The 27,403-nt window shown below is 45.6% G+C and overlaps 1 protein-coding gene across 27 annotated transcripts in view; it reads right to left on the bottom strand.

The window, feature by feature from the left end:
* Window positions 1-13,940, bottom strand: part of MAPK8IP3 (mitogen-activated protein kinase 8 interacting protein 3) — a 78,961-nt gene extending 65,021 nt beyond the window's left edge. For 23 of the 27 annotated variants that reach the window (XM_077186915.1, XM_077186916.1, XM_077186919.1 and 20 more), the window contains exon 1: window positions 13,331-13,939. In XM_077186915.1, the coding sequence (XP_077043030.1) occupies window positions 13,331-13,648 (318 nt within the window). In that variant the 5' untranslated portion in view covers window positions 13,649-13,939. Of the gene's footprint in view, window positions 1-13,330 lie in introns of all 27 variants that reach the window. The other 4 variants (XM_077186917.1, XM_077186934.1, XM_077186926.1 and 1 more) reach the window with 2 other exon arrangements.
* Window positions 13,941-27,403: the final 13,463 nt, after the last annotated feature.

Genomic DNA, 27,403 nt, shown 5'->3' with positions numbered 1-27,403 from the left:
CCCTGGCACAGGTTGCCCAGAGAAGCTGTGGCTGCCCCATCCTTGGAAATGTCCAAGGCCAGGGTTTGGATGGGGCTTGGATCAACCTGGTCTAGGGGGAGGTCTCCCTGCCCATAGCAGGGGGGGAAACGAGATGAGTTTGAAGGTCCATTCCAACACAAACCATCTGTGATCTATGATTTAAATCCATCTGCAATGGTAGTAAAGCCAAATCCTCCCAGACTTCTTGGCTTTTTGTCGGGTCCGGCTGTCTGTCTCTGCCCCGACACGGGTAGAGTGGTTCTTTGGTGGGCGCGATGCAAAGGACGAGTCTGGACTCTTCAGCTTTCGGTCTTCAGGTTGTTTATTATTTCTTATCTACAAAAATTTTCTGTCTGCCCAACAGAGGTCTGATCTGCAGGCAGTCACAGGCACTCTCTGCCCACCCACGGGGCGGTCATGTCTTTTTATACTAAAACCTACGTATACAATATTTACCTTTATTTCCCAATGCTTTTCGCCCATGTTGGCAAGTGCACCTTCACTAGAAACCAATCTCTAAGTGCCAACATCATCACAGGAGATGGAGGACAAGAAGAAGAAAGAAGAAGGACAAGACACGCCCCGATCTCTCCATCTTGTCTCCATAACCCCCCTGTACCAAAAACCTTAAAATCTATATCTCACCCTCTAAATGTGTCTCTTTTACACCTTTTACTCTAAAGTGATTCTCTTGTCCTCAGACTCTTGTTACTTCTGTGGATGGATCAAAATCAAGCCACCAAGCACTCTTGGCAACATTCCAGTGTTTTCGAGACCCCCAAGGGTTCTCCTGGCATCTCTGGACATCGGGAACGATGTGCTGAGATCCCACATCTCCCCCTTCTGTTTGCACCAAGAAGACTTCTTTGGCAACTTGACTCATGACACGTCTCACACACATAAAGATGCATGGGACGATGAGCATGAGGACTAAGAGTATTATTAAAATATAAAATCCCATTTTTAAAAACCCTCTCCATAAGGGAGAAAGATCAAAAAATCCTGCCACATCATCAATCCATGACCCAGTGATCTCGCCTAATTTCTTTATACTGTCTTTTATATTTTGAATGCTTTCATGAATTGATCTCGAATGGTCTGAGAGATTCATGCAGCACATCCCCTCAAACTCTTCACATCCATGTCCATGAGCGAGCAATAGATAATCGATTGCTGCCCTATTTTGAAGAGTTGCCTCTCTCACACTGCTTACATCTTTCAACATGTCACTCAAAGCGAGAGAAACTGATTGAGCATGCTTGCTCAACCAACAACCCATGTGGTCCAGTTGAGTCAAGGCCACCCCCGACGCTGTCTGAGGTGAGAAAATTGCTGCTGCAATTCTCCTTGCCTTGTCCCAGGTGTACACTTCATCATCACAGTCTGCACTGTAATGTTGCAAGGACCTTTTCTCTTTGTGTTTTTGTTCTCTCAACACTTTTAAATCTGGTGACAACATTGAAATCCTCCCAATGCTGCATGGACCTCCTTTGGCATTTGCAGGAATGCCGTGCCAAATTTTGTCCCCACAAATTAAAAACAACCCACGTGGCAATTGCACTGGGACCTGGATTGATCCTTTGGCTGTCGTTACAGTGTGATTGCACCAAGCTGATGCATTTCTATAATATTCATGATTTGGTGTGACATCAATGCTATTGTTTGTCCTTGACACATTCGAATTTTCAAATTTCATGCATAGCTCCATTGTTGTGGACCCAAAAATCTCCAATTCCTGCGGTTCAGTAGAAGCTACAGGTAAAAGATGTGTCCACGCACACCATTCATTCACAGGATCTTTGATGACCTGTGAAATCTCCATTGGAGGATGCCCTGGAATTGGCCATTCGCCCACTGGCAACCCAACCATGCATGCCGTGAATGGTTTCCCTGGTTTCGAATGTGTCAGGCAGATACTTTCTAAGTTTGCTGCCTGGGCTAACGTTTCCCAAACATTTTGTTTCGGCTGACTGACTGAGCTGGCATTGAGGGTTGAGTACTTGAGTGTTTCTTTTGAGTGGAAAGGGTTTGAACCATAGGATTTGAGGCTAAAGGCATCGGTCTCGGAGAGGGGATGGAGCCCCGGGATGCCGAACCCCGAGTGTGGCCCCTTCTTTTCGCCCCGGACGTCACAGAGGATCGGACCCACCCCCGACCTCGCTCCGCTGGCACTTCCCGCGCATGCGTGCCTTCGGGGACGCCCTCTGCCTCCCCTGTACTGACGTCACTGTCTCCGTCCCGCTCCACCTCCGAAGTCTCCTCCCTATCGTCTGTTCCTGCCCCTCTCTCCTCCTCCTCTGACGCTGTATCCACACCCCCCGCTGAAGCGCGCAGCCCCCTCCCCGCGGGTGCCCCCTTTCTCGCAGCGATTCGAGCCGATCTCCGGGTCCAGACTTCCGGGTCTGACGTCACCACCGCGCGTCTCCTGCGTCCCTTCACAGCAGCTCTCCGGAGCTCTGCAGCTGCTCCGTCCTTGCTGCCCGTGTCTGACGCTCCCGCGCCGGTTTGAGAGGTCTCCCCGGCCACTCCCTGAGCCTTGCTCGACCCGCGCGTCTTTGGCACCGCTCCAAAGGCGACTGTCGCTTTCGGCGTTGCGCTCACAAGAGTCGCATGGAAACCCGTGTCTCCCATTGCCTCCCCGCCCCCCCCGCCGGCCGCCGCCGCTTCCGCGCCGCCGCGCCTGCCGCGAGAGAGCGCATCCCCCCTCCCCGCTTGTTCCCTTTGAACCCCCCTCCCCGACTCTGCCACGTTTTCCACCTCCTCCCCCCCTGATTCCTGCGAATCGGGACAGTACACTCCGGAAGGGTGGCCTGTCTCCTCGATGTCGCTGGGAGAAAACTTTATTTCATCAGGAAGAGGAATGGTATCATCAGTGTCTGAGTCGGAGTCTGAAATCCCTGTATTCTCTGTGGTTTCAGGGTGCTTTAGGGTTCCCTTGGGTTTTCGGGATGGTGGGACTGAGGGCAATGACATTTTCCCTTGTACCCTTTTCTCGGGCACCTTTTCCCCCGGGCTAATTGAGATCAGAGCCAATTTCTGCTTGGAACCTTGCTCTGCTCCCTCCGCCCCTCTGGGACCTGCAACAACTTGTTGCCTGGCTGACCCCCTAAATTGAGTCGAGGTCGCCTCTAACATAATTCTTGCTGAGGACAGCAACTTTAAGGCTGTTTTATCCTCATTGATGGCTAGAAAATATAGGTGTCTGTTAACTTCTTGCCAAAAGCCTACTTCAAATAACAGCCTTGTTTCGGAGTACGGGTAATTACACCGCACCCATAGCAATAATTCTCTAAGCTTTTTCTTTGGGATCCCCTTAGTGTGTGTGTCTGCCACGCCTTGTAGGTCGGACAGAATTTCTATTTGTTCCTGGGAAAGTGTACCCCCCATGTTCTTAATTCTTGACCTTCTCACCGAATTCCTGTCGTCAGAGCAGTCCGGAGGCTCCTGGTCTCTGGCCTGCAGGTCCCAGGAGATGGATCCGGAGGCGCCTTTCCGATTCCGATCCGGGCTGTTCTGCTACGAACTTTCTTCGGCTGAGGTGGAGTGCGATGTTTTCTGCGGCTGCTGCGTTTTCAGAGTCTCCTGGCTGCTTTCTGGCTGTTTTCCCAAGGAGTTATCAGGCTCTCCTGGGAATGAGTCCAACTCGGGAGCTGCCCACTCGGTGCTTCAAGGCTGCCCCTGTGCAAGTGGTGCACAGTAGAGCTCACCGTGGCTCAGCGAAGGCTGCTGGATGCTGCTGGATCGCCGGTTGCTGCCGAGCTAACCCCTGGGTCGCCGCCGGGTGCCCACCGGTGCCAGTGCCCATGGGGTGCCCACCCAGGGACGCCAAATGTCGGGTCCGGCTGTCTGTCTCTGCCCCGACACGGGTAGAGTGGTTCTTTGGTGGGCGCGATGCAAAGGACGAGTCTGGACTCTTCAGCTTTCGGTCTTCAGGTTGTTTATTATTTCTTATCTACAAAAATTTTCTGTCTGCCCAACAGAGGTCTGATCTGCAGGCAGTCACAGGCACTCTCTGCCCACCCACGGGGCGGTCATGTCTTTTTATACTAAAACCTACGTATACAATATTTACCTTTATTTCCCAATGCTTTTCGCCCATGTTGGCAAGTGCACCTTCACTAGAAACCAATCTCTAAGTGCCAACATCATCACAGGAGATGGAGGACAAGAAGAAGAAAGAAGAAGGACAAGACACGCCCCGATCTCTCCATCTTGTCTCCATAACCCCCCTGTACCAAAAACCTTAAAATCTATATCTCACCCTCTAAATGTGTCTCTTTTACACCTTTTACTCTAAAGTGATTCTCTTGTCCTCAGACTCTTGTTACTTCTGTGGATGGATCAAAATCAAGCCACCAAGCACTCTTGGCAACATTCCAGTGTTTTCGAGACCCCCAAGGGTTCTCCTGGCATCTCTGGACATCGGGAACGATGTGCTGAGATCCCACAGCTTTTCTCTTACAGTTGCTTGCTGAAACTCCAGTAGTAACTTCTGCCTACATATAACTGGGGAAATCCCAAAAGTATCACTGACAAATCAATTTGCAGAGCCGTGAACAGAAAGGGACCAGGCAGCAGTTGCTCCATTGCACCAGAGGGAAAAAAGTTTCTCATAAAAGCTCACTTGGGGATTACAATTTGACTTATGCAGTTAACCCTGTTGAGGAGAAACCTAGCCATTGCCTCTGATCATCATTATCAACTGATATTCAGATTACCCTCAACTGCTTTTTAAATAAAATGCAGCTCACAGTGCTCGCTCACTATTTTACTTTCAAGGCAATTTTTAGTAACACTGATATCTATGAATATTAGTAATTGCCATGAGCTTGAGTAAAGATTTGTATGAAGGATCTGTGTATGGATACAGATTTTTTCACTCCAAGATTAGCGAGAATAAAGGTTACCAAACGGAAAGGACTGACTGGCATTACATGTGGAAAGCCTAATTCCTCATAGAGAAGTGATTTAGAAATATGCATCATATGGGCAGTCTCTATTGCAAAACAGAATCACAAACTGTCTGTTACATTCCTTTAAATTAACAGAACTTGTAAACAGAAGAGTCTCTAAATGCATTTCATCCCATCAGTGTAGAATTCATACAATTTGTTGGAAAAAATTGTAATAACTAATTGTGTTTATAGCAAGCGGCTTTCCAACAGCTGATGTCCTATAACATCACCTCTAATAAGGTAGAAACATGTATAGTTTTCACCAAAAAAATTTATTCTGCACACAAACTTTTGATAGGGAGAAGATCAAAAGAGGCAAGGGAAGGACAAGCTGCTTCTGCATCTCCTGGAGTATAAACCCAAAGCATTTGTACTTCAGCTCTCAGTCTGCATTGGGTATCCTCCATCAGACCAGCTGGGGAGAAGCCAGAAGCGGGACACACCTCACTCCACAGCTCAAAGCCAGCACTGGCTGATGAGCCGAGGTCTCCAGAAGAGCGCAGCACATTCTACATCCTTCAGGATGCCTCCCTGCTGCCAACCCAGGTTCCACCTGTGCTGTCACCCCACTCCACAGCCAACCATGCCTGTCCTGTACCACCCTTCTCCTGTAGAGCCATGCACAAAGGATGAGACAAAGAGAAAAGGGCAGACTGCCACAACACTACCATGATACCAGGAAAGGGAAGAGAGTGGTCCCTGCCCTGGTGTCCTGTGGGCGGGAGCAAGGGAGGCAGCACCTGATCCAGAATGGCAAGCAACACTCCTGTTGCTGGCAGAGGCAGCTCTCTATCCTCACTTTGAGCAGAGAAAAGGCATCAGCAAGTTATGCCTCAACAAATGCCCCCCAGTCCACCTTCAGGGGAAGAAAGGAATTATTTCCTTACAGTTATATGTATTAACATCAATCCTAGTCCTGCATCAGAAGACACATGATGGGATGGTAAATTTTTAGCTTACAGTCCTATTCAGTTATATTGCTACAGGTTTTGTAAGGCAAGGCATGCTCAGCATCCCAACATTGCCAACCTTTCACACGGGGTATGTGCTGATGGTAGGCCAATGCAGTGAGCTGTTGTCAATTTTAGGAGCTCTCCAAACAAAGACACAGAGTCTAATTTTAGAAATGAGACATTTATTCTGTGCAGGTTGCAAGGTGTAGGTTTCCACAAATCAAGCACACTCTGGGGTAAAAAGTTACATCTTTTATACAGTAAAATTTACATAACAAGCCTCTCTAATACACATCCATGTCTACCTAATGCATATTTATTTGTACAACAATCTTAAATAATGCTTGAAACACAAAGTTATTTTTCTTTATTAAGCAATTTCTATTGCAGAAGTTGTCAAGCAACATGTTTACAAAGGTGAGAAAATTCAGCCCGGGGAGACATAATTCAGCATGAAGATATCCTGAGGAGGTTGTAAGAATGGCCAGTGAATTTCTTTTACCAGTTCAGAGAGAACATTAGAATTTTCATCTAAAATAACTAACCTACTTAGATATAAATTTCAAACTCAGGTATCTCCAGAAACAATTTTATGCTGTTGGTTACTTTAATTTTACTATCTTCAGTTGCTGAGTTTTAATCATAATCTACAATACTGTTTAATTGTATTGTCAATTGATCATTTGACCATGATCAATTCTGAATCATAGTCAAATGAAATCACTGAAAAAAAGGCATGAGAGAAAATTGAGACACAATGGTTAACATCCCCAAAATGTGAGCTTTACATCATCCAGAAGACACAATGGGATCACCACAAATTCTTTCACTTGTGTTGCTTTCTACTTCTGAGCAACTAAATGGACATATTTTGGAAAAAAGGAAGAAAGTAATATAAATATATAAGCAAACATCTGCCTGCTCAGCAGAAAATTATCTTTACAAGTATCACAGTAGTTCTGATGAAAATAAAGAATCTGGTTTCTCCAGGACCAACAGTGTTTGTAAATCAAGACAACTGCAGAAAAGAATTCAAGGTAAATTGGAATAACCCTGTAATAACCACAAAGATTCTCATACTTGATCCGTGGGTGAAATCTGAGAGTACCTGCAGGCTCCAGGAATGGACCAAGAGGGCCTAAAGGATATGGAGACTGATCTGGTACCAAGTGAACCTGCATTTCATGCTTGTCAGTTATTTTCACCAGCCTACAGTGCAAAGGATCCACGTAAAAGTATCTGGTCTCCCATATTCCACAAAGCTTTCCTCTTTGGATGGTATGAGGTCACCATCAGGCTGCAGAAATTCCCATTAATCAGCTATTTGTAAGATCTGTTTTCAGGGTGGGGAAACAAAACGCCTTCCCAAGGTGCAAGTCATTCCACAGAGAAAGCAGATATAAGGCAGGACAAAATAAAGGACTTATAGTGAACACCAGGAGTTGGCGCCCACAACTATGACTTTTGTCATCCTTGCTCCCCACCTCTCTAAAGCGAAGGAAGGTATGAGGTGGGATGATATTTAAGGCATCCCTTAACAAAGGAGGGAATTTTTACAAGCTCTTGTGCTGTTTGAGATGCAGACAGAAGCCAGCAAGCTCACCGTATTGCCACCCAGTCGGAAAGCTCTTCAGGTACATGTGGCAGCCACAGTGCCCCTCACAAAGGACCAGCTCTTTCAAAATACTACCACTGATTTTCAAACAAGACACCAGAGCCCTCTTTTTACATAAAAATTACTGATAATTGAATGTGCTTATAAGGTAGATAACAATGCAAACAGCAAGCTATAATGAGGAGTGATGGCCACAGAGACATGACAGCAAGAGATGGGGATACTGCTTCTTGTGGGAAAGGATGAAAACACCCAGGTGCCTTTCAAGTAAAAGTCCTACACTTCGCAATGCCAGCAAAGGGCTTTCACAGTTAACACCCTGCCCCTGGGGAACACAGGCACCTGCTGGGGCCACTGAGCTTGGCAGAAAACTGGGGTTGCTCTTGGACATCAGGTTAAACATGAGCCAGTTGATGTGACCTTGAGGCAAATAGTGTCCTGGGCTATAGCCAGCAGGTCAAGAGTGCTGTGCCCAGGGATGGACTCTCCAGCAAAAGGGAGACAGGGACAAACTGAAGAGAGCCCTGTGAAGGGCCCCAAGGATAAAAGGATTGGAGTACCTGGAAAGAGCAGGCTTGGGGGTGGGGGGGGGGGTGGGGGGCGGGGGGGGGGGAAATATATGTAAACACCTGAAGTGGAAGTGCAGAGATGAAGGAGCCAGTCTCTCTCCAGTGGTGCCCAGTGACAGAACAAGAAGAAATGGGCACAAACTGGAACACAGGAGGTTCCCTTTAAACATCAGAAAACCAGTTTTCCCTATGAGCACTGGCACAGGTTGCCCAAGGAGGTCTTGTAGTTTCCCATCTTCTTGGAGATACTCAAACACTGCTTGGACACACTCATGGGCAGCCTGCTCTGGGTGACTCTGCTTGAGCAACGGGTTAGAGCAAATGAGCTCAAAGGCTCCTTCCAACCTCAGCCAGACTGTGATTCTGTCAAAAGACCCATGCAGAAGCCCACAAGACAACAAAGCTGAAGATGGCCCATTGGGAATGTCACAGGAGGCAGGACACACTGCTTCAAGGGCTTACTGTGCTGCTGAACCCCACGTTGCACCCCAGGCAGCTCGAGGCAGCACCGCCCATCTCCCGGCCAAGTCCAATATCAACACAAGTCCATGAGAACTGCAGCCCAGCAGGCTCTGCCACATATTTACATGCAGACTCCTTTCTCCAAGAGCCCAGAAGAGGCCCATGACACTCACATGGCAACAGCACCTGCCCTCCAATAACTGCAGCCTGGAAACACACTGACCACCCCAGCAGTCAGTGTATGGGAATAGCCACTGGTACTGAGACAGGTTTTCCCAGTGACATTCCAATGGAAGTTGCTCCCAGGTGCTGGGCTGCCACAGTACAGAACACAACCTACAAAAAGCCTTCAGGAGGGGTCAGATCTCCTGGTCAGCACCGAGTCATCTTCAATGATCACTGTTTTAAAGATTCTAATGAGCATGAACTTATGCTGCAAATCAAACAACACTCTTACTTTGCTACTAAGGCACCTTGTGTTCTGTGGACAGCCACCACCATTCCCTTGGGATGTAAATTTCCCTAGAAGCAGTTTTCATGCAACAAGAGGTCTGAAGGCACCTCTCACATGGCAGAAGCCCATCTGGCTTTCCTAACTCCAAGAAGCCATGCTAACATACCCCAAACATCCCTGCAAAGCTTTTATGTGCATTCACACATGCACATTCATCTTGGCATCAGTGCCCAGTGTGATGAACAATCACTGCAGAAATCCACATTTAGGGCACACAAGTGATGCTTGTCTTCAAGAGAGAAAGAATAGAGAACATTAGGAAAACTGCTGGCATAAATCAAAATGTCTCATTAAGAGTGGACCCAAATAAGGCCTACTTTCCCTGAAGATTTCTGCAGGTGTCCCTAGCCCTTTCCTCATCCCAGCTCTACACCTACATGCTCCCTGAGCAGACCCCACAAAGGAAAGAAACAGTGTGTGCATGCTGGACCCACCTGCCCCAGACCCACCTGCCAACTGTCCTGCTGCCACCAATCACTTGCACGCTGGCAACTCTGTCCGTCCCTTCAACACGCAGGACCTTCAATTAACCTTTCTCTTTCACTATTCACCAAAAAGACACCCCAAAAAATTTAAGTAACCTTTTTATTTAACAAATACGTCTGAAAGCAGCCACTAGTTTCCTAAGTTACTTGGGGCAGCTCCTAAGACAGCAATCACCAACAGCTTTATTTCCTTAAGATATCAAGCTAAACCAAATATTTAGCCAGCAAAAATAAGTAATGTCCTATGCACCAGTCCAAATACCAGACCACAAAGATGGTTAAGGGACTGGAGCATCTTGCACAGGAGGAGGAGCCGAGAGGGCTGGGCTGCTCAACAAGGCTCTGGGAGATCTGACCAGTGTGCTCAAGTACCTGCTGGGAGGAAGAAAGGATGAGGGGGGCAGACTCTGCTCTGGACAGGAGGCAATGGGAACAAGGGAAACCACAAAGAATTCCATCTGAACACAAGGACATATATTTTTCCTGCAAGGGGTCAGACACTGGGACAGGTGGCCCAGAGAGGCTACAGAGTCTCAATCTATGGAGATGTTCACACTCTAAGCAGGTCCTGGACAACCTGCTCCAGCTGCCCCTGACTGAGCAGGGGTGCAGGACTCAATCTCAGGAGATCAAAGACACACTAGAGGAGTCTGTGATTCCACAGACCACCAAACTGCACAAGCAATAATGACCCTATGTTCACACATATGTATTCTATATTCGTATGAAACAGATGGAAGAAAACAAAACCACCAAAAATCTAGTGGAATCCTGTATCTTCAGTAGCTGGGAGGTCATAGAAAATTGCAAAATTCTGTACTAAGCTCTGTAACGACAGCAACTGACAGCACTGCCTCATGCCAAGAAACTTCTATTCTAAATCCACTTGCCCGGATGTTTCTGCTGCCCTATTTTAGGATAAAAACATGGAGTCTCTACAACCTAAGCATTTAGAAAGTAAAGCATTAATTTGCTTTTGGCAAAGATTGATTTAAAAGACAATATAGAGAATTGTCTTAAGACAGTAATTTTGAAAAGGAAATATTCCTTATTGCCTTAATGAAAAGGAAGTTGTTTCTCTGCCTGTGGCAGAGGTGTGGGAATTAGATGATCTTTAAGGTCCCTTCCAAATCAAACTATTTCATGTTTCTATGATTCTACGATTAACCCTAATTTAACAAATGATACCTGTTCATGCACAACTGCTGCATAAAGATGAACACCAAGGTGTGATGGCTCTGCACAGCTATAATCAGCCAATACAATGCACATTTTGATGCCAGAACAATGCCCACCTGTGGTTTCAGTTACTTTGAATTTAATAAATTAATATAAAGTAACTATAACTCAGGGTCCTTTGACAGGATATTGCAAAAGAACAGATCCGTTTTTCATCTCTAACCTCTCAGTGTTGATTTAATTGTAGTAATTGGCACTCATACACAGAAAGCAATCAAGACTGAGGTCAAATCCTGTTTCCAGGAGAGGATCTTCCCAGTTAGAAGAGAAGATCCCACCCAAGACTTGAGGCACAGCCCAGGAAACTGATGCTGTTGGGAGAGGTGGGATGGACAGCCCCTGGTCTCTATGGCACTGCTTCAGAGCAGCAATGCACGTTCTGGGAAGAAAACAGTTTTCTGGTTTTTGATTGTGTACAATTACCTGGTAGCCAGCAGAATTCCTTGTCATATACAGACTTTCAGCCCCATACCATGCAATTTACTGCAGAGTAAGCAGTGCATGGGAAACAGGTACAGATAAATAATGTACTTTGTTATATATACTGAGGAAAACAGCAGCTGTGTATTCCATGCAAGGCCTTGCATTAAGGGGCTTGTAGAGGCACAATGCTCACTTATTGTCATAAGAAACACATTATCTATTCCTTTTTGATAACAAGTCTTCTTGCAGACACTTCTCCCACTTACTGTGTGTAAGGATGACAAAGTATCTTCTTCATTATCATCATCACTGGCACTTTTTAAATCTCACTTTCTAAAAATATCATTGGCAAATGGTATTCTGCACGGTTCTGAAATTTCCTTGCAGGGAATGTAACTGCCATCAGTACATTTGCTTCCAGAAAACACATCCTGTATCTAGTAAGCCCAGAAGAGAAATCCACCCCAGCCCAAAAATGCAAGATGATTCCAACTGGACTGGTCCAACCCCCATTGGCAGTCTCATTTTTTTCCCATAAATAGTGCACTTTAAAAATTATTTCTCAGAAGCTGCAAAATGCTGTCTCTACACAACATAAATAAACATCATGTACTCAGAATAATTTTTTGATCCCTACAAGCATTCTAAAGAACTTTAGGATCATTTATTAGTCCATTAATACATAATTAGAACTTGGGACTAAAACTTTTAACTGACTGGCTCTTGCTTTCAGTATCAGTAATGGACCACAAGTGTCCTCCCCACTGACTTACCAAGCTTCTTGCCCATGATTATTAAGCAACACGAACATGTCTATGAAAATCTCGCATCTGCTTTACACCATTCTCCAGTTCAACAACTATTTCATTACTACCATTTATTTTATCACTACCATTTCTTTTATTTTATTGATTACTCCATATCAAATCAGAACTTGACTCTGAGGAAAGCAACTGAATCTTAAATCTGCTCTTCCTTAGTCTAAATACAGAAAAACCCCACTTTTTAAGAAGTTTAAAGGAGATGATGTGGTGGGGATGATGTGGTGAGGATGGACTGTTTTCAGCAACAAACCTCTATTCCAGCTCACAGATTGTCACTCCGAGAGGCTGAACAGCAATCCCTACGGCTCCCAGCCTTCAAGGCTGAAAGGATGCTCTGTATTTCATCAGGGACAGGCGCAGATGCAGCAAGATGACAAAGTGCAGATCACCTCCCCTCTGTCTTCTCTACATCCGAGCCCCTGTAACCGGAGCATTCTTCTTCCTCTCCATCAGAGGGGTCGGATTTCTCCTGAGCCACTTCCAAATAATCCCACCAGCTGGGCAACCGTGCCCCCGCTCTCCCGGGAGCGCATCCACGCTCCAGGAAACGGCAAGTGCTGACTTGGGAACAATTTTATTAAAGCTCAAGGCATAGTTTTGATACAAATAAGTTTCAAAAATAAGACGTTATACTCTAAAGGCAATTCCTTGCTCCAACGAAACAGCTTACAGCTGACATTGAGAATGCTGGATGACTGCACAAATTACCCATTTTAAAAACAATTTTTTACACCACAAATTATGCTGACCCCTCCGGATGCTGTTGGCATTGCAAACTGAATTCCTAATTCCTCAGGAATTCCACAGGATTGCAGCTATTGTGGTTCGGTTTTTTTCCCTCCCGTTATCACGGGGCAGCTCAGCCGCAGTGGCCCAGGCCCCACGGTGCGGCAGAGCAGCCGGGCCGGGCCGGGCCTGTCGGGGCCGGAGGAGGCCCGGGGGCAGGTGCCCTGCCGCGTCCCCGTGGGAGGGGAAGCGCCTCGCCTCACCCGGGCCCGCCCCCCCGCTCCGCTTCTAGAAGGTACCGGCGGTCGCTGCCCCAGGGCGGCCGCCCCCCACACCACCTCCCCTCGAACCGGGCCCACCGCGGGGGGGCGGGCAGCAGGCACCCGCCAGCGGTGGCGATCGGGGCGATGGAGCGAAGGTCTGTGAGAGGTGGCCGAGGCCGCATCCCTGAGCCGCCCCCGCCACCCACTCGGCCCTCCCGCTACCCTGCACTGGGGCCCCCGCCCGGCCGTGGCCAAAACAGTCGCGGGGCGGCGGCACTCACCTCCTCGGCCTGCTTGCGCAGCGCCTTCTCCCGCTCGTACTGCGTGAGCAGCTGCTCGTTGTCCTCCCGCAGCAGCTCCAGCTCCACCTCGTGCTCCTGGTTGTCGGTGAGCACCGAGTCCAGGTTCTCCAGCACCGTTACCACCAGCGGCATCAGCTCCTTCACCACCTCCTCGTCGTAGCAGTGGATCAGTCGCTCGAACTCGCGGTAGATGCTGTTGGCGAGGCCCGAGACCCGCTCCGACATCACCGACCCCGAGCAGTAATCATCGCCCGGGTACCCCCCCACGCCGCCATCGTCTAGCTGGATCTCCAGCATCCTGCCGGCCGACAGCTCTCCACCCCGCTCCGCTCGCCTCTGCTTCAGGCCCCGCTGACGACGCCGCCGCCACCGGGCGCTGCCCCGCCCCGCTCCGCACGCGGCGTCACGGTCCGCGGGCACCGGTCGGGGCGGAGCGCGGCGGCACCGCCCAGAGCTGCTTGATCGGGGATGGGGATTACCCGTGCTGAGAGCAGGCCCGGCGCCGTAGTGCTTCTGGCACCGGAGACAGGGGCGGCAGCGGTGACGGCGAGCCGCCCGCGCAGCACACCGCGCCGGGAGCGAGCCCGCCCGCGGCCTGTCCCGGGCCCCGCGGCAGACAAAGGCAGCGCATGCCCGGGTCGCGCCGCATCTCGAACACACACTGGCTCTGGGAGGCGCGTTACAGACCCGTCACAGCCGCGGTAGTTGTACTTCCAAGATCAGGCAGCCGTAGTTACTACAGAGAAAGCAGACAAGGACCTGTTCTGTCAGGGGTGAACTGAAAGCCAGAACGCGAAATTGGCCATCTCAAGTCTTCAAAGAAAATTCAGAACAATCTCGAATTTAATCAGTAGATTTCCCAAAGCAACAGCAGCACACACCACATGACTGGCAGAAGCTCCAGCAAATTACGGGCGGCAGCCTCTAGCACCCTCAGCAGGTGTCACAGAAGTCAGTCGGCCACATCCTGGGCTCAGCTGAGTTTGGGCTGTAAGTTGGAAGAAGACAGCAGGAATCATTCTTCTCTGTACTGAGAACAGCCTGGCAGTAGAGAGAAATAAGGGGTCGATTTGTGAAAAGGCTCCCCACACCTTCATTTGGCTGAGAGCTCTGAAGAAGAGTGTAATTCCAAGGTCATGACTAGCAATCACCCTAAAAGCTTCATCGCGGTAGATGCTGTTGCACAAAGGGAAAGAACTTTAACCCTACCCAGAAAGCCTAATTGCAATGGAAATTTCACATCTCAGTGGTAATTAAGAATTTTAAGTTTTATGACTGTTTTTTTCTGTTACATTATCATAGCTGATTACATACTGATTGAGATTGAGAGCATAGCAGCTTTTAGACAGCTACTTTTATAGCAAAAACCTATCTGTCTCTTTAAAAAGGAGAATTGAAAGGGAAGGAATGGAAGGGAGCAGAATGGAACGGAATAGAATAATACTGAATTAAATAAGTGTAGCACACTTGGAAGGGTCCTACAATAATTGAGGCTGAGGTGTAATTAGTTGTGGGATGGATCACCAGTAGATTGTGAGACAGCTGAATGTAACAACCAGATTTTCAAATGTTTCCACACAGAGCAGACCCAGCCAAGTGCATCAAAGGCACGGGGCACATAGATACAAGAAACAAATGTGAAAAAACTCCTGCTCAAAAATTTAAAACGCAGTAGGTCACCCATGTTAGGCCTTGATTCACTCTGTCTTGTATAGGGAACTTTATAGACCAAGAGTTGTACTGTTATTGACAACAAACACAAGAGTGTGCTTTATTAAAGGCAAGATTGCATTTAACGTATTATGAATAAAAATGTACAGGTGAACAGACAGAGAAGCAAGGCAGGCAAAGAGAAAGGTAAGATTTATTCACTAATTCCATATTACACTGAACTTCTAATCTCCTGTTATCTAGAGAGCATGTAAAAGCATTTATAAAGTTTTCTTGCATTTTGTCCACATACGTAAGAAACTGAAACAATGGATGTGACACAAGCTAAAGCCTGTTGAACCACAGAGACTGATGAGCCCATGGCATTACCTACTCTTCTGACTGTAATCCCAACAGATCTAGCAGGCATCCCTGAGGGGAGGGGATATCAGCTGAAGTGCATCCTCCTTTCTACAACAGAATCCTGGTCCAGGTCCAGTGACATTGTTAAAGGTCTTGCTGAAAGACAGGAGCCTTTACTTAAATTGTACATTAAAATATACATTCCTATATTTATAAACTTCAAGTTTATAGATCAGTCAAGAAATGGCAGGAATGCTAGGTGCTGCCATGCGTGAGAAAAAAATTAAAATACCACTTCCAGATCAAAGTTAGCAAGCAAAATATTTGCTTATTCTACCCTTTTGGGGTTTTATTGCATCTAGCATAGGAGTTTATCTAAGATTCAAGTTGTTAGTTGTTTAGCACTAAAAGCAAACTAAAAACTGACTGTGCTATAGATATGCAATTGTGTTATGGCTGTAAGGGTGCTTTGCTGAAGAGCTTACCTTTCCAAGTGGGCAAAGTAAAGGCACAAGGAGTGAGAAATGGATAGAAACACTGAAACTATGCAAGGAAAATCAGGATTCTTTTGTAATAACCATATGATCTCAAATTAACTACTGGTTTGGTTTTTTTTTCCCTTAGACAGGTGGAACTTTGCTTTGTGAAAGTGTAAGTATTTTTAGGTGTATTGGTGTGGATATTCTCAGTTCAGTCAAAGAAAGAACAGAGATAACTTCTCCCAGGCTGAGCCTGGTAATCTTAGAGGAAAAGATTTAAACAATTATTATCTCTCTTTCTGTAACCATTGTTTATAGATATTCTCCAGAGTGTGCTATTCATATTTCACCAATAATGTGAGATGTTTTTACTTTGAGACCGATCAAGTATCACCTTAGTGAGTCACATTATAAAAAGACCCGCTACTTTCATTAAACGCTTTTGCCTTCTGATCCACCTGAAGACTGGAGTTTTCTTTCTGTCCCTGACTCAACAGCGTCATCTTGGTTTGAAAGACAGGTGTCTGCCAAGGAAGGTGGTAATCTCCCTTGGAATAGAAAATGTGACTCCCTTCCCTCCAAATTATTATAACTCTGAAATTACGGGGCTTTCAGGAAAAGGTATGATAAAAGGAATAATGGTTCTTTATAAGTAGATATATATATATATGTATGTATAACAAGGCAAACAAATATCAACAAAGGCAGCAACAACCAACCAGAAGCCCAACCACAGCCTTGTCTCAGCTGCAGGCACCTTCCCCCTTTGGTGCAGTTCTGGTCACAGCCAGCAGGGGCACTGGTGGCTCCTGGCCTGGCAGGGCGAATGCGATCATTCCCCCGCGGCTGCAGGGGGCGCTGTGGCGTGAGCGCAGCCGCTTCTCCACACGGTGATGGCAACTCATCTGGTGGGACAGAGAGAAAAGGGGCTTTATTTACAAACGCACAGGGGCAGCCAGTCCCAGGGCCCCTCCAGGTGGAGAAATGGGCTGCAGCAGGAATCTCGGAGCACTGGCTGAAACAGCAGAGGTGGGCGCCTAGGGTGACAAACAAAATGTAGCAGAAAACCTTAGCTTTAGCAGGAGCTGCAAGCATTGGATGGATGCGGCTTGCTGGGTTAGGGTGTAGCAAGAAAGGCCAAGGCAGCGGCAGAAAGCAGTGGGCTGGGCAGCAGCAGCTGGGCTTCTCTGTAGCAGTGGCCGCACACACCCAGGAGACGCACCCTTGGGGAAGAGGGAAGAGTTTGGGGTTCTGGGTTTTCCCTGGCAGCACCCCAGTAGATGGTGATGGTCCTTTCCGGTCAGATCAGGTATTACTAAGGTCCCAGTTAAATGGCTGCTCTTAGGAGCAGAGTCTCACCCACAGTAAGGAAGAAAGCAGTAATGGGCTGGACTCCACAGCGGCAGCAAATTACCCCATGGTAGCAGCAGCCCAACTGTTCCCCTCTGAGCCCTAGAGCGAAAGAAGAGCCAAGCCAAGCCCCCTGACCCCCCAGCAAAACATCTCCAGCTATCTTTGCCCTTCCCAAGAGAAAAGCCCCCGGCTAAGTCTGCAGCCAGCTGAACCCCTTCCCCCCACCTTGAGCACTGCTTTTGTCTCTCTTAAGTGCTGGTCGTTATTATCTCTTAGGCAACAGATGGGAGAAAATTCCCTGAGGGGGGAAAAAAATCCTAACATTAGGTTTCTACTTTGATGGCATACAACCAACAAAAATATGATCTTGTTTTTTGTACCTAGAATTCCCATTCAACTAGTACTGAGCTGAAATTCAAGGTGTTGTTTCAACAGCAAAAGATGGACCACAGTACCATAGGACAGTTGCGGTAGAGGAAGAATTTACGTAAACCGGGTTTTATGTGAGAAACAGAGTTCACTTTCTAAAATTTTTTAAAGTTTAATACATGATAAAAGAAGAATTTAGTGCTGGGGTGCTTTTGGCCAAAGACCACACTGGTAGCTTAAAATCATGTTCTCTATATACAGTTACATTGCTGGGGTTACATGCATATTCATTATGTTATAGATGAGTGAATGGTTGACTCTCACAATTAAGGGGTGAACATTATATGTATGTTAAAAGAAGTTTTATAAATATATAGTTATGTTACTGCAATGTGCTCCCTCCCCCCACTATGTGTTATCATGGGATGGTCTTGGGAATCTGGGGATTTGGGAAGGTTGGCTTGTTACTATGGCAGCACCTGACCTCCAATCAGAATGTAAGAAAGCGACCTCTACCACTGGACAGCAAGGTAGGAGTTGACTGACAAGGCTTTAGGAGAAGCTAGCAATAAAAAAGGCAAATTATCCATCTTGAAGATGAGCCAGCCACGTGGTAGGCAGCCATGGGAAACTTCCAGCGCTGTTTTCTGGTTTGAAAGCAAAACCAGTGAGAGACTCCAAATGAGAAATACAATTTATTAGGAAAAGGGAAAAGAAAACCAAAATACATGCAATAATACAAAAGAAAAACGACTGACAAAATCAGAATACTGTTGTGTTGTACTAAACAGTTTATTTAGTTGTTTTGCACTAAGTGATTGGAGTTTTTGCACTGAGTGGTCCTTATATTGCACTGAATAGTTGATATCACATGGTTTGTTCTTCCCCCCATCACATGGTCTTTCCCTCACCCACCCCTGTACCCCCCTGCTGGTCTCTTCCTGGGTTACCCCTCCCCTCGCCACTCCTCACTGGTATCCCATTGGCTGTGGACCTCCTCCTCCGCCCCCCATTCCCCCGGGTATAAAAATCTCACACCGTCAAGCCACGCCCTCTTTCTCATCTAGGGAGTCACCAGAGCCTAAGGTGTCTCCTAGCAAGTCAATAAACAGAGGATGTCCGTCCCCACGGGGAGAAGAGCGCTTCTCGTCTTTCGCTTTCGTCTAAGTAAGATCGTGTGGGCTTTGGTCAATAGCTAGTTGGAGTGGACCCACACAGCCCATCCGAGCCACGGTCTTACAGAATACAACCTGACACCCCATTGGTCAGGGTGTTGGCAGCAGTCCAGTTGGATTGGTGGCTGCAGTCCTCCTGGAGTGGCAGATGCAGTTATGTTGGAACAGTGATCCTGTAGAAAGGGTGTAGTCTTCCTCTGAAGATCCAGTAGGAAAGATGGCTGTTCCTCTGGGAATCCAGTGGAGAGACTGACTGTTCTGTCCCAAATCCCAGATTATATCCAGGTGGGGATGCTTAGCTTCTTTCCCCCTGGGTGGAGCGTCTCACAATGGGCTGTTATCATTCTCTGAGTCGTGGTGGGTCCATTAAACAGAAATGGCTCCTGGAGGGAGTTATCTCTGAGTCATGGGGAAAGGCATTGATAGGCCCATTAACAGCAGATAAGGAAAAAACAATGCCCCTCCTGGTTTCAACAGCTTTTGAGGATGGGAATAGAATACATCTTAATATTGTAACCTAGGATATGCTGTTTTTCCTTATTTAGTCCTTTTGTTGCATTTTTGCTAAGGTTGAATAAACCTTTTAAAAATTTTTTAGTGAGCAGTTGTTTCTCACAATTAGTTTATACATTATTAAACATTTCTTTGAGTTTTTGATGTTCCAGGAGCTCTTGTTTGGTTTTAACCTCTGACTTGTCTGCAGGATATTCTGTAGATTAGGTCTGTATATTTTATTTCTTCCTGTAGTTCTATCCTGTTGTTTCACACTCCCTGATAGCACAGAGTCAATAAATCTTTCCTGGATGCTTATGCTCTGTTTTTTGTCACTGTTATCTTATCACTTGGAGAGGCCAGTCCGCAGATGTAAGAAACAGAATTGATTTATACCTTTCTCTGAGTTAGTTACATAAAAGTATTTTAGTCTCTATTTTAACATTGTGCTAAAGCCTACAATATATTTATCACACTACTATTCATATTAACTATACAGTGCATATGTTAAAAACAGGACCATGCTCCCAGTATTAAAAGTGATTTCAGCATTTATTAAAATAAAAAGGCTTAAAGCAAGGGGCCTGGAGGCCGAGCAGGACTGTTCCCATTGAGGATGCTGCAGCGCTGGCGCTGGGGCTCCTTGAGCAGTGATGTCCATGATGTTCCAGGTAGAGCAGCACAGATTCAGTGGGTCAGAAGCCCCTTCTTATCCTGGTTTTTGTCCCTTTGGATTGGTTTCTTTTTGGATCCTTCATTTGCATGAAGTTTGAAGGCACTTGTTTGGCCCATTACAGTTCTGTCCAGGCTGGCTCGTTTCACCTGGGAGGTGGTGCGCTTTACTTCGGTGTATTATGGTACGTTGAGTAGCATATTTCTTATAACTACCCTTTTAACCCCTTTTACCATAACCAAACTAACAGTACATGCTTAACAATTATCAACTATTTTACAACAGTTTCTAACCTATTTTTGACACATAAAATAAACTGACAGATTATACTATTTAACTACTACTATTTAAAGTAGTTAAAAGTAAGTATAAGTTGTACTGTATCAAAATACTTGTGATGCAAAAAGCTAATCTATGAATGTGAAAACCAATATTATATTATCATCTATAACATTTACAAGTGATTATTCTTGTTTAAAAATACATGGACAGCAGGAACTACTTGTGCTTTCTTTCAACAAGGCAGTAGTATATGGAGGGGTGACTGACAAGCTTTAGCTCCTGGGATAGGAGTGTATAAAACCTTTTTTAAAAGGTTTATTTCTGTCTAGAATAAGAACTGGTTAGTGGCATTCCTATTTAAAATTTTAAAAGGAGCTTGTGATTTGGCTTCAAATTGTCAGGAAAATTCATGCACAAACACCAGAGGTTTATGTCCAAAAAGGAGACAGAGAAGTCTCGTAACTTTATTTGAATAAAGGGAAAGGTCATGGGGCATTTCCCCTGGGGTCTCTCAATATTTGGTGGACACAGCCTCCTTTTTATCCTAATTTCCTGGCCACACGTCACTCTTTCTTTCCCCATTGGCTGAGGTACTTGACAGATACAGACTTTCTGAAACGCCCAATACCTGAAATGCCTAATACATAAGACCCTCTTCTAATGTATAACCCCCCCTTTGTCTTTTTCTTGTGTCACTCAGTAGAATTTTTTACAGAATTTATGGCTATTTTCATTGTTTCTTTAATCTCTCAGTATTCAATTTAATTTATCAGCAGACCTGCAGTTTGTTTGTAAAGACAAATCTCTCATTCCATTTATCAATCAGTGGAATCCTTCCCATTGTTTCTTTTATCTCTTAGTATCTAGCTTTATTTACCAGCAGATCCACATTTTGTTTGTAAAGACAAGTCCCTCATTCCTTTCAAAATAGTTTAATGAAGTTCAGAAGTTTATTCCATGTTGCAGTGTGTCCCATTTCCTCTCACCTATCCCATCCCCCTCAGGTGTGCCAACCTTTCACCCTCCCCTTTTGCCCTCCTGCCTGGCACCTTGCAGCAAGGCGTCATGTGATTGGCAGATGCCCCCCAGGCCTGGGCTCATTGGTTTGTCCTAGCATCCACATCCCCCGACCCTTCCCCTGCTCACACCTGGTTGGCCCTCACCTGTGTGTCCCCTCCCCCTGTCCCCGGGGCTTAAAAAGGACAGGAGACCATGCAGTCGGGGTCTCTGCCGTGGGTCTCTGCCATGGTTCTGTCTCCGTCTGTCTGGCTGGAGCTGTTGCCAGATTCAGAAATCTACCATGCTACAATAAACTCTGGATCTAAGCTACACGGCAGATCCCGCTCCTTTTCTCTTCACTGCTGTCTGAACCTTTGCTACCAAAGGTAAACTGAGTTCCTATTTTGCCTGGACTTGTTCTGAGCACCCAGCTGCAGCACCTAGCCAGCCAAAGGCATCTCTGGGGTGAAAAATGCCACAGCTGCCGCCTTTGGTCCAGCAGCGAGGCCAGACGAAGCCATGCAGGACACACCCCGAAACATTCGGGGCTTAATATTTAATAATTCCATATTTGTTAAGGTCAGGAAAACGCATTGTGGTACTTTTACAAAACCTCATTTGTCAAGTAATTTCTGAACTGTGACTGGTGGTGACTGGTGATTTGGCCAGGGAATGTGTGTTATACAGGTTGTCAGCCTTTATTTTTAAATAGACAACCTGCCATGTATCTTGGAAACCTTTACCAGTATGTGCACCTTTAAAGTTTTAATTTTTAGTTTACAACCACAGGGTGAAAGCAGTTGACCAACAGTTAACTCATGTAACCATGAGTAAACTAGTGAGTCAGCAAATATTAATCACAAGCCTAAGAAGCAGGATGCACCTTAGCTTTGTTAAGATAAGAGAAACAGAACGCACCTTGTCAAGATAAAAGGAACAAAACCTGTTGAAACTGGCACAGAAAACGTGTAACCAGCCAGCAAAGCACTGGGCGTGCTTCAGAAAGGTGAAAAGCACAGAGTGAGGAAGACTGCCAGTCTTTGGCAGAACAACCCCTGAGGAAGACCCAGAGCCTTCTTCAATGCAACCACCAGAGTACACTGTGCTTCTGTGTCATGTATGCTAATGATATTAATAAACTTCTAAGAATTGATTTATATAATCACTCCTATTGCAAGGAATGTAATGAATATGCATGACATTTAACCATATATTATGCTGTGTAAAAGTGCTGGGTAGCGTGTTAGGAGGAGCAATCTCCCACATACCCACCTCACTGAGTCAGTCTCTGAGGTGACTCTTAGCTCAGCATTGGAGTGAATCAGAGCTATCTCAAATCAGACATCATCCTTGTTAGGTACTCAAAGACCACAGACTCTACTATTTCTGTTTGTTCTATTCTTGTCTGACTGCGGACTCTGTGTAGTTGTCTACATTATTATAGAGTTCTATTAATTAAATGGGCTGAAAAAAAAGATAAAACTATGGGTTGGATACATTCACAACCAGGAAATTTTTGTATAGACTAGCTGTGTCCATCTAAGCACCCCATCATCGTTTGGCAAACAATACTCTTGTTAGTCAAAATGTAATTAATGGCTTCAGTGTAGCATTTTGCTTTCTCTAACCAACAGAGAAACAGGCGAATGTGTTCCCTCTAATCCGTTATATTGCTTCAGTGTAGTAAGTGGCACTGAAATAAGTGTGCGCAATAAACAAAATAAAAACATGTTCAACCAGGGAAGACTGTGAAAATACCAAGCAGGATCTCAGGCTGCTGCTCCCTGTTCAACACTAATGTTACATCAAGGAGGTGTTTGGAAGTTTCTGATAGCAACTGTACCCAATGCTTCAGTGTGCAGAGGATGGGGAAGGGAAAGGGAAATGGAAAGGGAAAGGGAAGAGAAGGAAAAAGGAAAGGGAAGCAGAAGGGGAAGTCAGGCCTTGTAGGGAAGTCTCAGGAGAGGTTTTGTTTAGTGTTCATAAAACATTAGTGAAAGCAACTTTCATTCTGGGTGAAACCCCCAAGATTCACAAACATGGATTTCTGCATCCCTGAAAGCAACTCCAACTCTTTCTTCATACTCTATTTTATTTAACTTCTTTAAAGAACATAAGAAAGCAGAGGTGAATTCACTATAAGCAGTGTGATTCTGTATTTGAAATGCTTCAGATAGTTATATTTTTTACAACATTTTGATCAAAACACAGATTTATAAATTTTGCTGTAATGTTTTTAATCATCTGATTTGATGAAGGTTGAAGTGCCCTGCTCATTTCTGTGCTGAGGTGGTTTGGCAACAGAAAAGTTATTTTCTCCCCTGCCTTCTGGACAATGTTAAAAATGGCACCTTTGCCTAAAGCAAATGCGTTTTGCCACAGTCCCCCAAATTAGCATATATCCAGTTACCATCCACCTTTTGATCTGTAACAATAAACTGCTGGACTTGTGCACTACCTACCTTGTTCCCAACACTCACAGCTGAGTGTCTCTCAAGGTCCCCTCAGAGCTCTGTTATCTATCAGGAAATGATGGTTGAGTGGTGCAGCATTGTGCTAATTGCCAAACCTTAAGTGAAGTGGGATCTACTCCGAGGAACAAGTAGGATAGAGTCTTCCAGCCCTGTATTCCATTTCCTGTCTTCCAGCCCTGTATTCCACTAATTCTCATTGCTGTGTTATTGATATCAAAGTGTGCTTTTCAGGGAAGGTGATAATAACATTCACAGTGGATATAAACATCACAAGTGCATACAAAAGTGTAAGTTCAGAGTTGGTTTGTTTCTACCAACTTGCATGCAAGCTTTATTAATTTTTTCATGCATATTAAAACAATGAGTAGACCTTGAACTGAAGGTAAATAAGATTTCCTGAATGAGGCTGTAATATATGTTGGGAAATAATTCATGCTATAAAAGAAAGTATTTTATAAAGATTGTGAAATCCAAACAAGTCTCTGACCACAAGCAGCCCAAGAGGCAGACGACTATTCGACTATTCGAATTCCAAAATTCCTGAAGGCGGCAGGAGAACAATCGGCAGTTAACTTATGAATAGACGCACCCAGCGCGATGATCCCGAGCCAAGTCGCCAGAAAGATACATGTGAATACCCGACTTCCCGGGATTCAATCAACGCTGGCTATCAATCTGCGATTTCCCAGCTCTGCACAGTGAAAGAACCAACTATGAATATGCAGAGTTTCAAAAGAAACTGGGACTCCTCCACCTCGGGCACAATAAACTGTATAGAACGGGGAAGGGTCCAATGCGATAGAGGTCACATCCAGGTTCACCCAGCACCGAACCCGAGCTCGACACCGTCTCTTTGGCTGTGGTGGATTTGAGGACCGTATTTTGGTCACAGAAAAAGATTAATAAATCTTTTCGCATTTTTGATAATTTGGCTTTTGATTGATCATTTATAACAAGGCCAAGATGTTCTAGCCTGCTGAACTTATACATTTTACTCCCTGCCCTACACAGTATCGAGTGGACAAAAAAAGCAAGCTATGTTATACATAAACCGTAGCCTCTGCTAGGACGGGTATCTCACGTTAAACTAAGAAAGAGCTAAAAAATGTAGTAAAATATGCAGAAATGCTGGCTGCTTCTAAAATGTTTTGTAGTAGCCCTTCTGCACCCAATAGCGTTCCATCCAGTGAGAGACAGAAAGATGAATGGAGTAGGATGGGAGATAGCCAGTGTCACTTTTCTGCATATAATCAGTACCCGCATGCTGCTTTCCCTGTCCTGGACTCCAACCCCTGCCCCACTTTTCCTGCTGTACTCTCAGCTGACAAGCTACAGGGGCAGACAGGCCTGGCTGAGGACAATTTCTTCAAGCAGGAAGGTGCAGCTGCACACACCTTAGTGGCTCAAAAATTTACAGCAACATCCCCATTTATTTCATTGCTTTGTACAAAGAAATATGTCTCAGATTAGAGACAAGTTTAAGAGAAAACGCTCTGGAATTAATGCTTCCTCTGAAGAAAACGGTTTCAGCAATTTCTTCCCACAAATAAGAAATTAATGTTAATGGATGAAAGTGGGAAAAGCCAGCCATTTACTGACAAACCAAGTGTCCACACGGCACAGGAAAAAAAGTGAATAAATACTAGATATTGAATTGTCAGAACCATACCACACCCACAGCCGGGGAAAAAAAGGGAAAAAAAAAACCACTTAAAAAAAAGAAAAAACACCACCACCACCGCCCCCCCCCCCCCAAAAAAAAAACCCAAAAACCCAAAACCAAACCAAAAAAAAAAAAAAAAAAAAAAACAAAAAACAAACCACGGCTGACCACATGGCGGGGAGGAGGGAGAAAAATTGCGAAATATGGCTTTTGTCTCAGGGAAGAAAAAAACCAAGTTCACCCACAGTTCGGGAAAAAACATATGGGAACCTGGTGCATCTCTGGTCTCCTCTTTACAGCATGTGAAGCTGGTGGATTTAGGGTCCTTTCGTCCGCTGGGTCGGCTTTCCTGAGGTCTGGGGCCGGGACGGACCGGCCGCTCGGCTCGCCCGCTTCTCTCGTCGATAGTCCTCTCTGACCAAACCAAACCGAACAGTTCAGGAAAAACAAAAAGGCTGCCGAGGGATTGTTGCCACAGTCTCCAAGGCCGGGGCAAGGGAAAAACTTTTCTGCCTAGGCTAACAAAAAAAACCAAACTAACCAAGCTAACTAAGCAAGGAAAAGAGCCCGCCCTTCTCGCACCACGGACGCCTAGGGAGTGAGGTTTGGAAAAGCCCCCGCCAGAGCCCTAGGGCTCCCCCCTGCCCCGGACTCACCTTAAAGCTACAGCAACCGTTCCTGGGCCTAGAGTAGACGGTCAGGGGATAGAAAACTACCCCAAGACACAATGCATGAAGGAGTTCAGACTCTAGCAGAGACACCAGAAACCTCAGCTGCATCTAAAAGAGACCTTCAGAACAAATTTCAGGTGACAGACAGATGCTCAGGTATGGCTGTTACTCTTGCAACCAAGAATGACACAAGAACAGATGAACAACCCAAATGCAAAAGGACAAAAGACTTTATTACAAAAGAATCTTTGGTTTTTATAGACTGATATGATACATTCCACTTGATTGGCTAGTTAATAAAAAAATATTTTTCTCACACACTGTTCTTGAGAAGAACAGGAAAACAAGGTGGAAAAACACCACCTGCAGATTGTTTATACTAACAAGTAATCACATTCTTACAGCTTCCTAAAAATTCTCACAAGCCACTGTGAGAAACGATTGTCGTTCCTCTCTCCCTGACCAGCTGGCATCCACATATGGCAATAAAGGGTGTAGGACAAGTACCAAAAAGTCAAGTTGCCTTTATTAGACACTCAGCAAAAAGGGAAATGTGACAATAACAAAGAATATAATTAACTAACAGGTTTGCTTAACTCGGTGCCATAGTAAATCCATAGTGAGTTTGTGTCTGTGCTGAACCTGTGGGAGGGATGGTCTCTAAGCTAGCTGGGATGAACTACAGCAAATGGAGCAGCAATGCCGGGGAAGGGGATTTATTATTACATGAAAGAGAGCTCTCACAGCAGCAGGACATCACAGGAAAAAACACACCGAAGCTCACAAACACACACCAACACTCAGACACTGAGGCGCTCAAACACACACCAACATGGGGTTTCCTGCCACTGTGAATACTTCTCCTTGCTATTTGTTCCATGCTTTGGGATTTTCCTCCCTTTCAGCCCCGACGTCAGCAGCACATATCACTGACAGGCCTCTGACAGCAGCAGCAGTGAAGGGAGATCTGGCAGCAGAACATCCCCTGGGGACCCTGCGAGCCTGAGAGGAGACATGGGCTGGTCAGTGAGAATAACACACAGCCATTAGAAGGAGATGGCAAAGTATGTTGAAGTACTACATAATAACCCTCCTGCTGCCTCTGTTTTCAGAGGAAACACACATTTTATTGCAAAATTAAGTATAACACCTGAAAAAATAAAATCCCTCTCCTGCCTGAAAACATTATCTATACTACAACTGTACTTTAACCTGACTATTCATGACTGAAGAGAATTTTTCTTTTCAAAAAGGTTTAATACATGTCACAAACCAAATCTTGCTGTTTTCTCTCATGTAAAGTAATCACTTGGGAACAGAATGCAAATAATGACATATGCTTCAATAAGTTAAATGTTAAAGGACTGTTTATAACACTTGAGGAATCCCTGAGACTGAGAGCTTGTTGA

This window comes from Agelaius phoeniceus, chromosome 16, assembly GCF_051311805.1.
Source record: "Agelaius phoeniceus isolate bAgePho1 chromosome 16, bAgePho1.hap1, whole genome shotgun sequence".
In the NCBI taxonomy this organism is placed as follows: Eukaryota; Metazoa; Chordata; class Aves; order Passeriformes; family Icteridae; genus Agelaius; species Agelaius phoeniceus.
The sequence above is the reverse complement of the archived record's forward strand: the minus strand, read 5'-3'. Positions and strand labels throughout refer to the sequence as shown.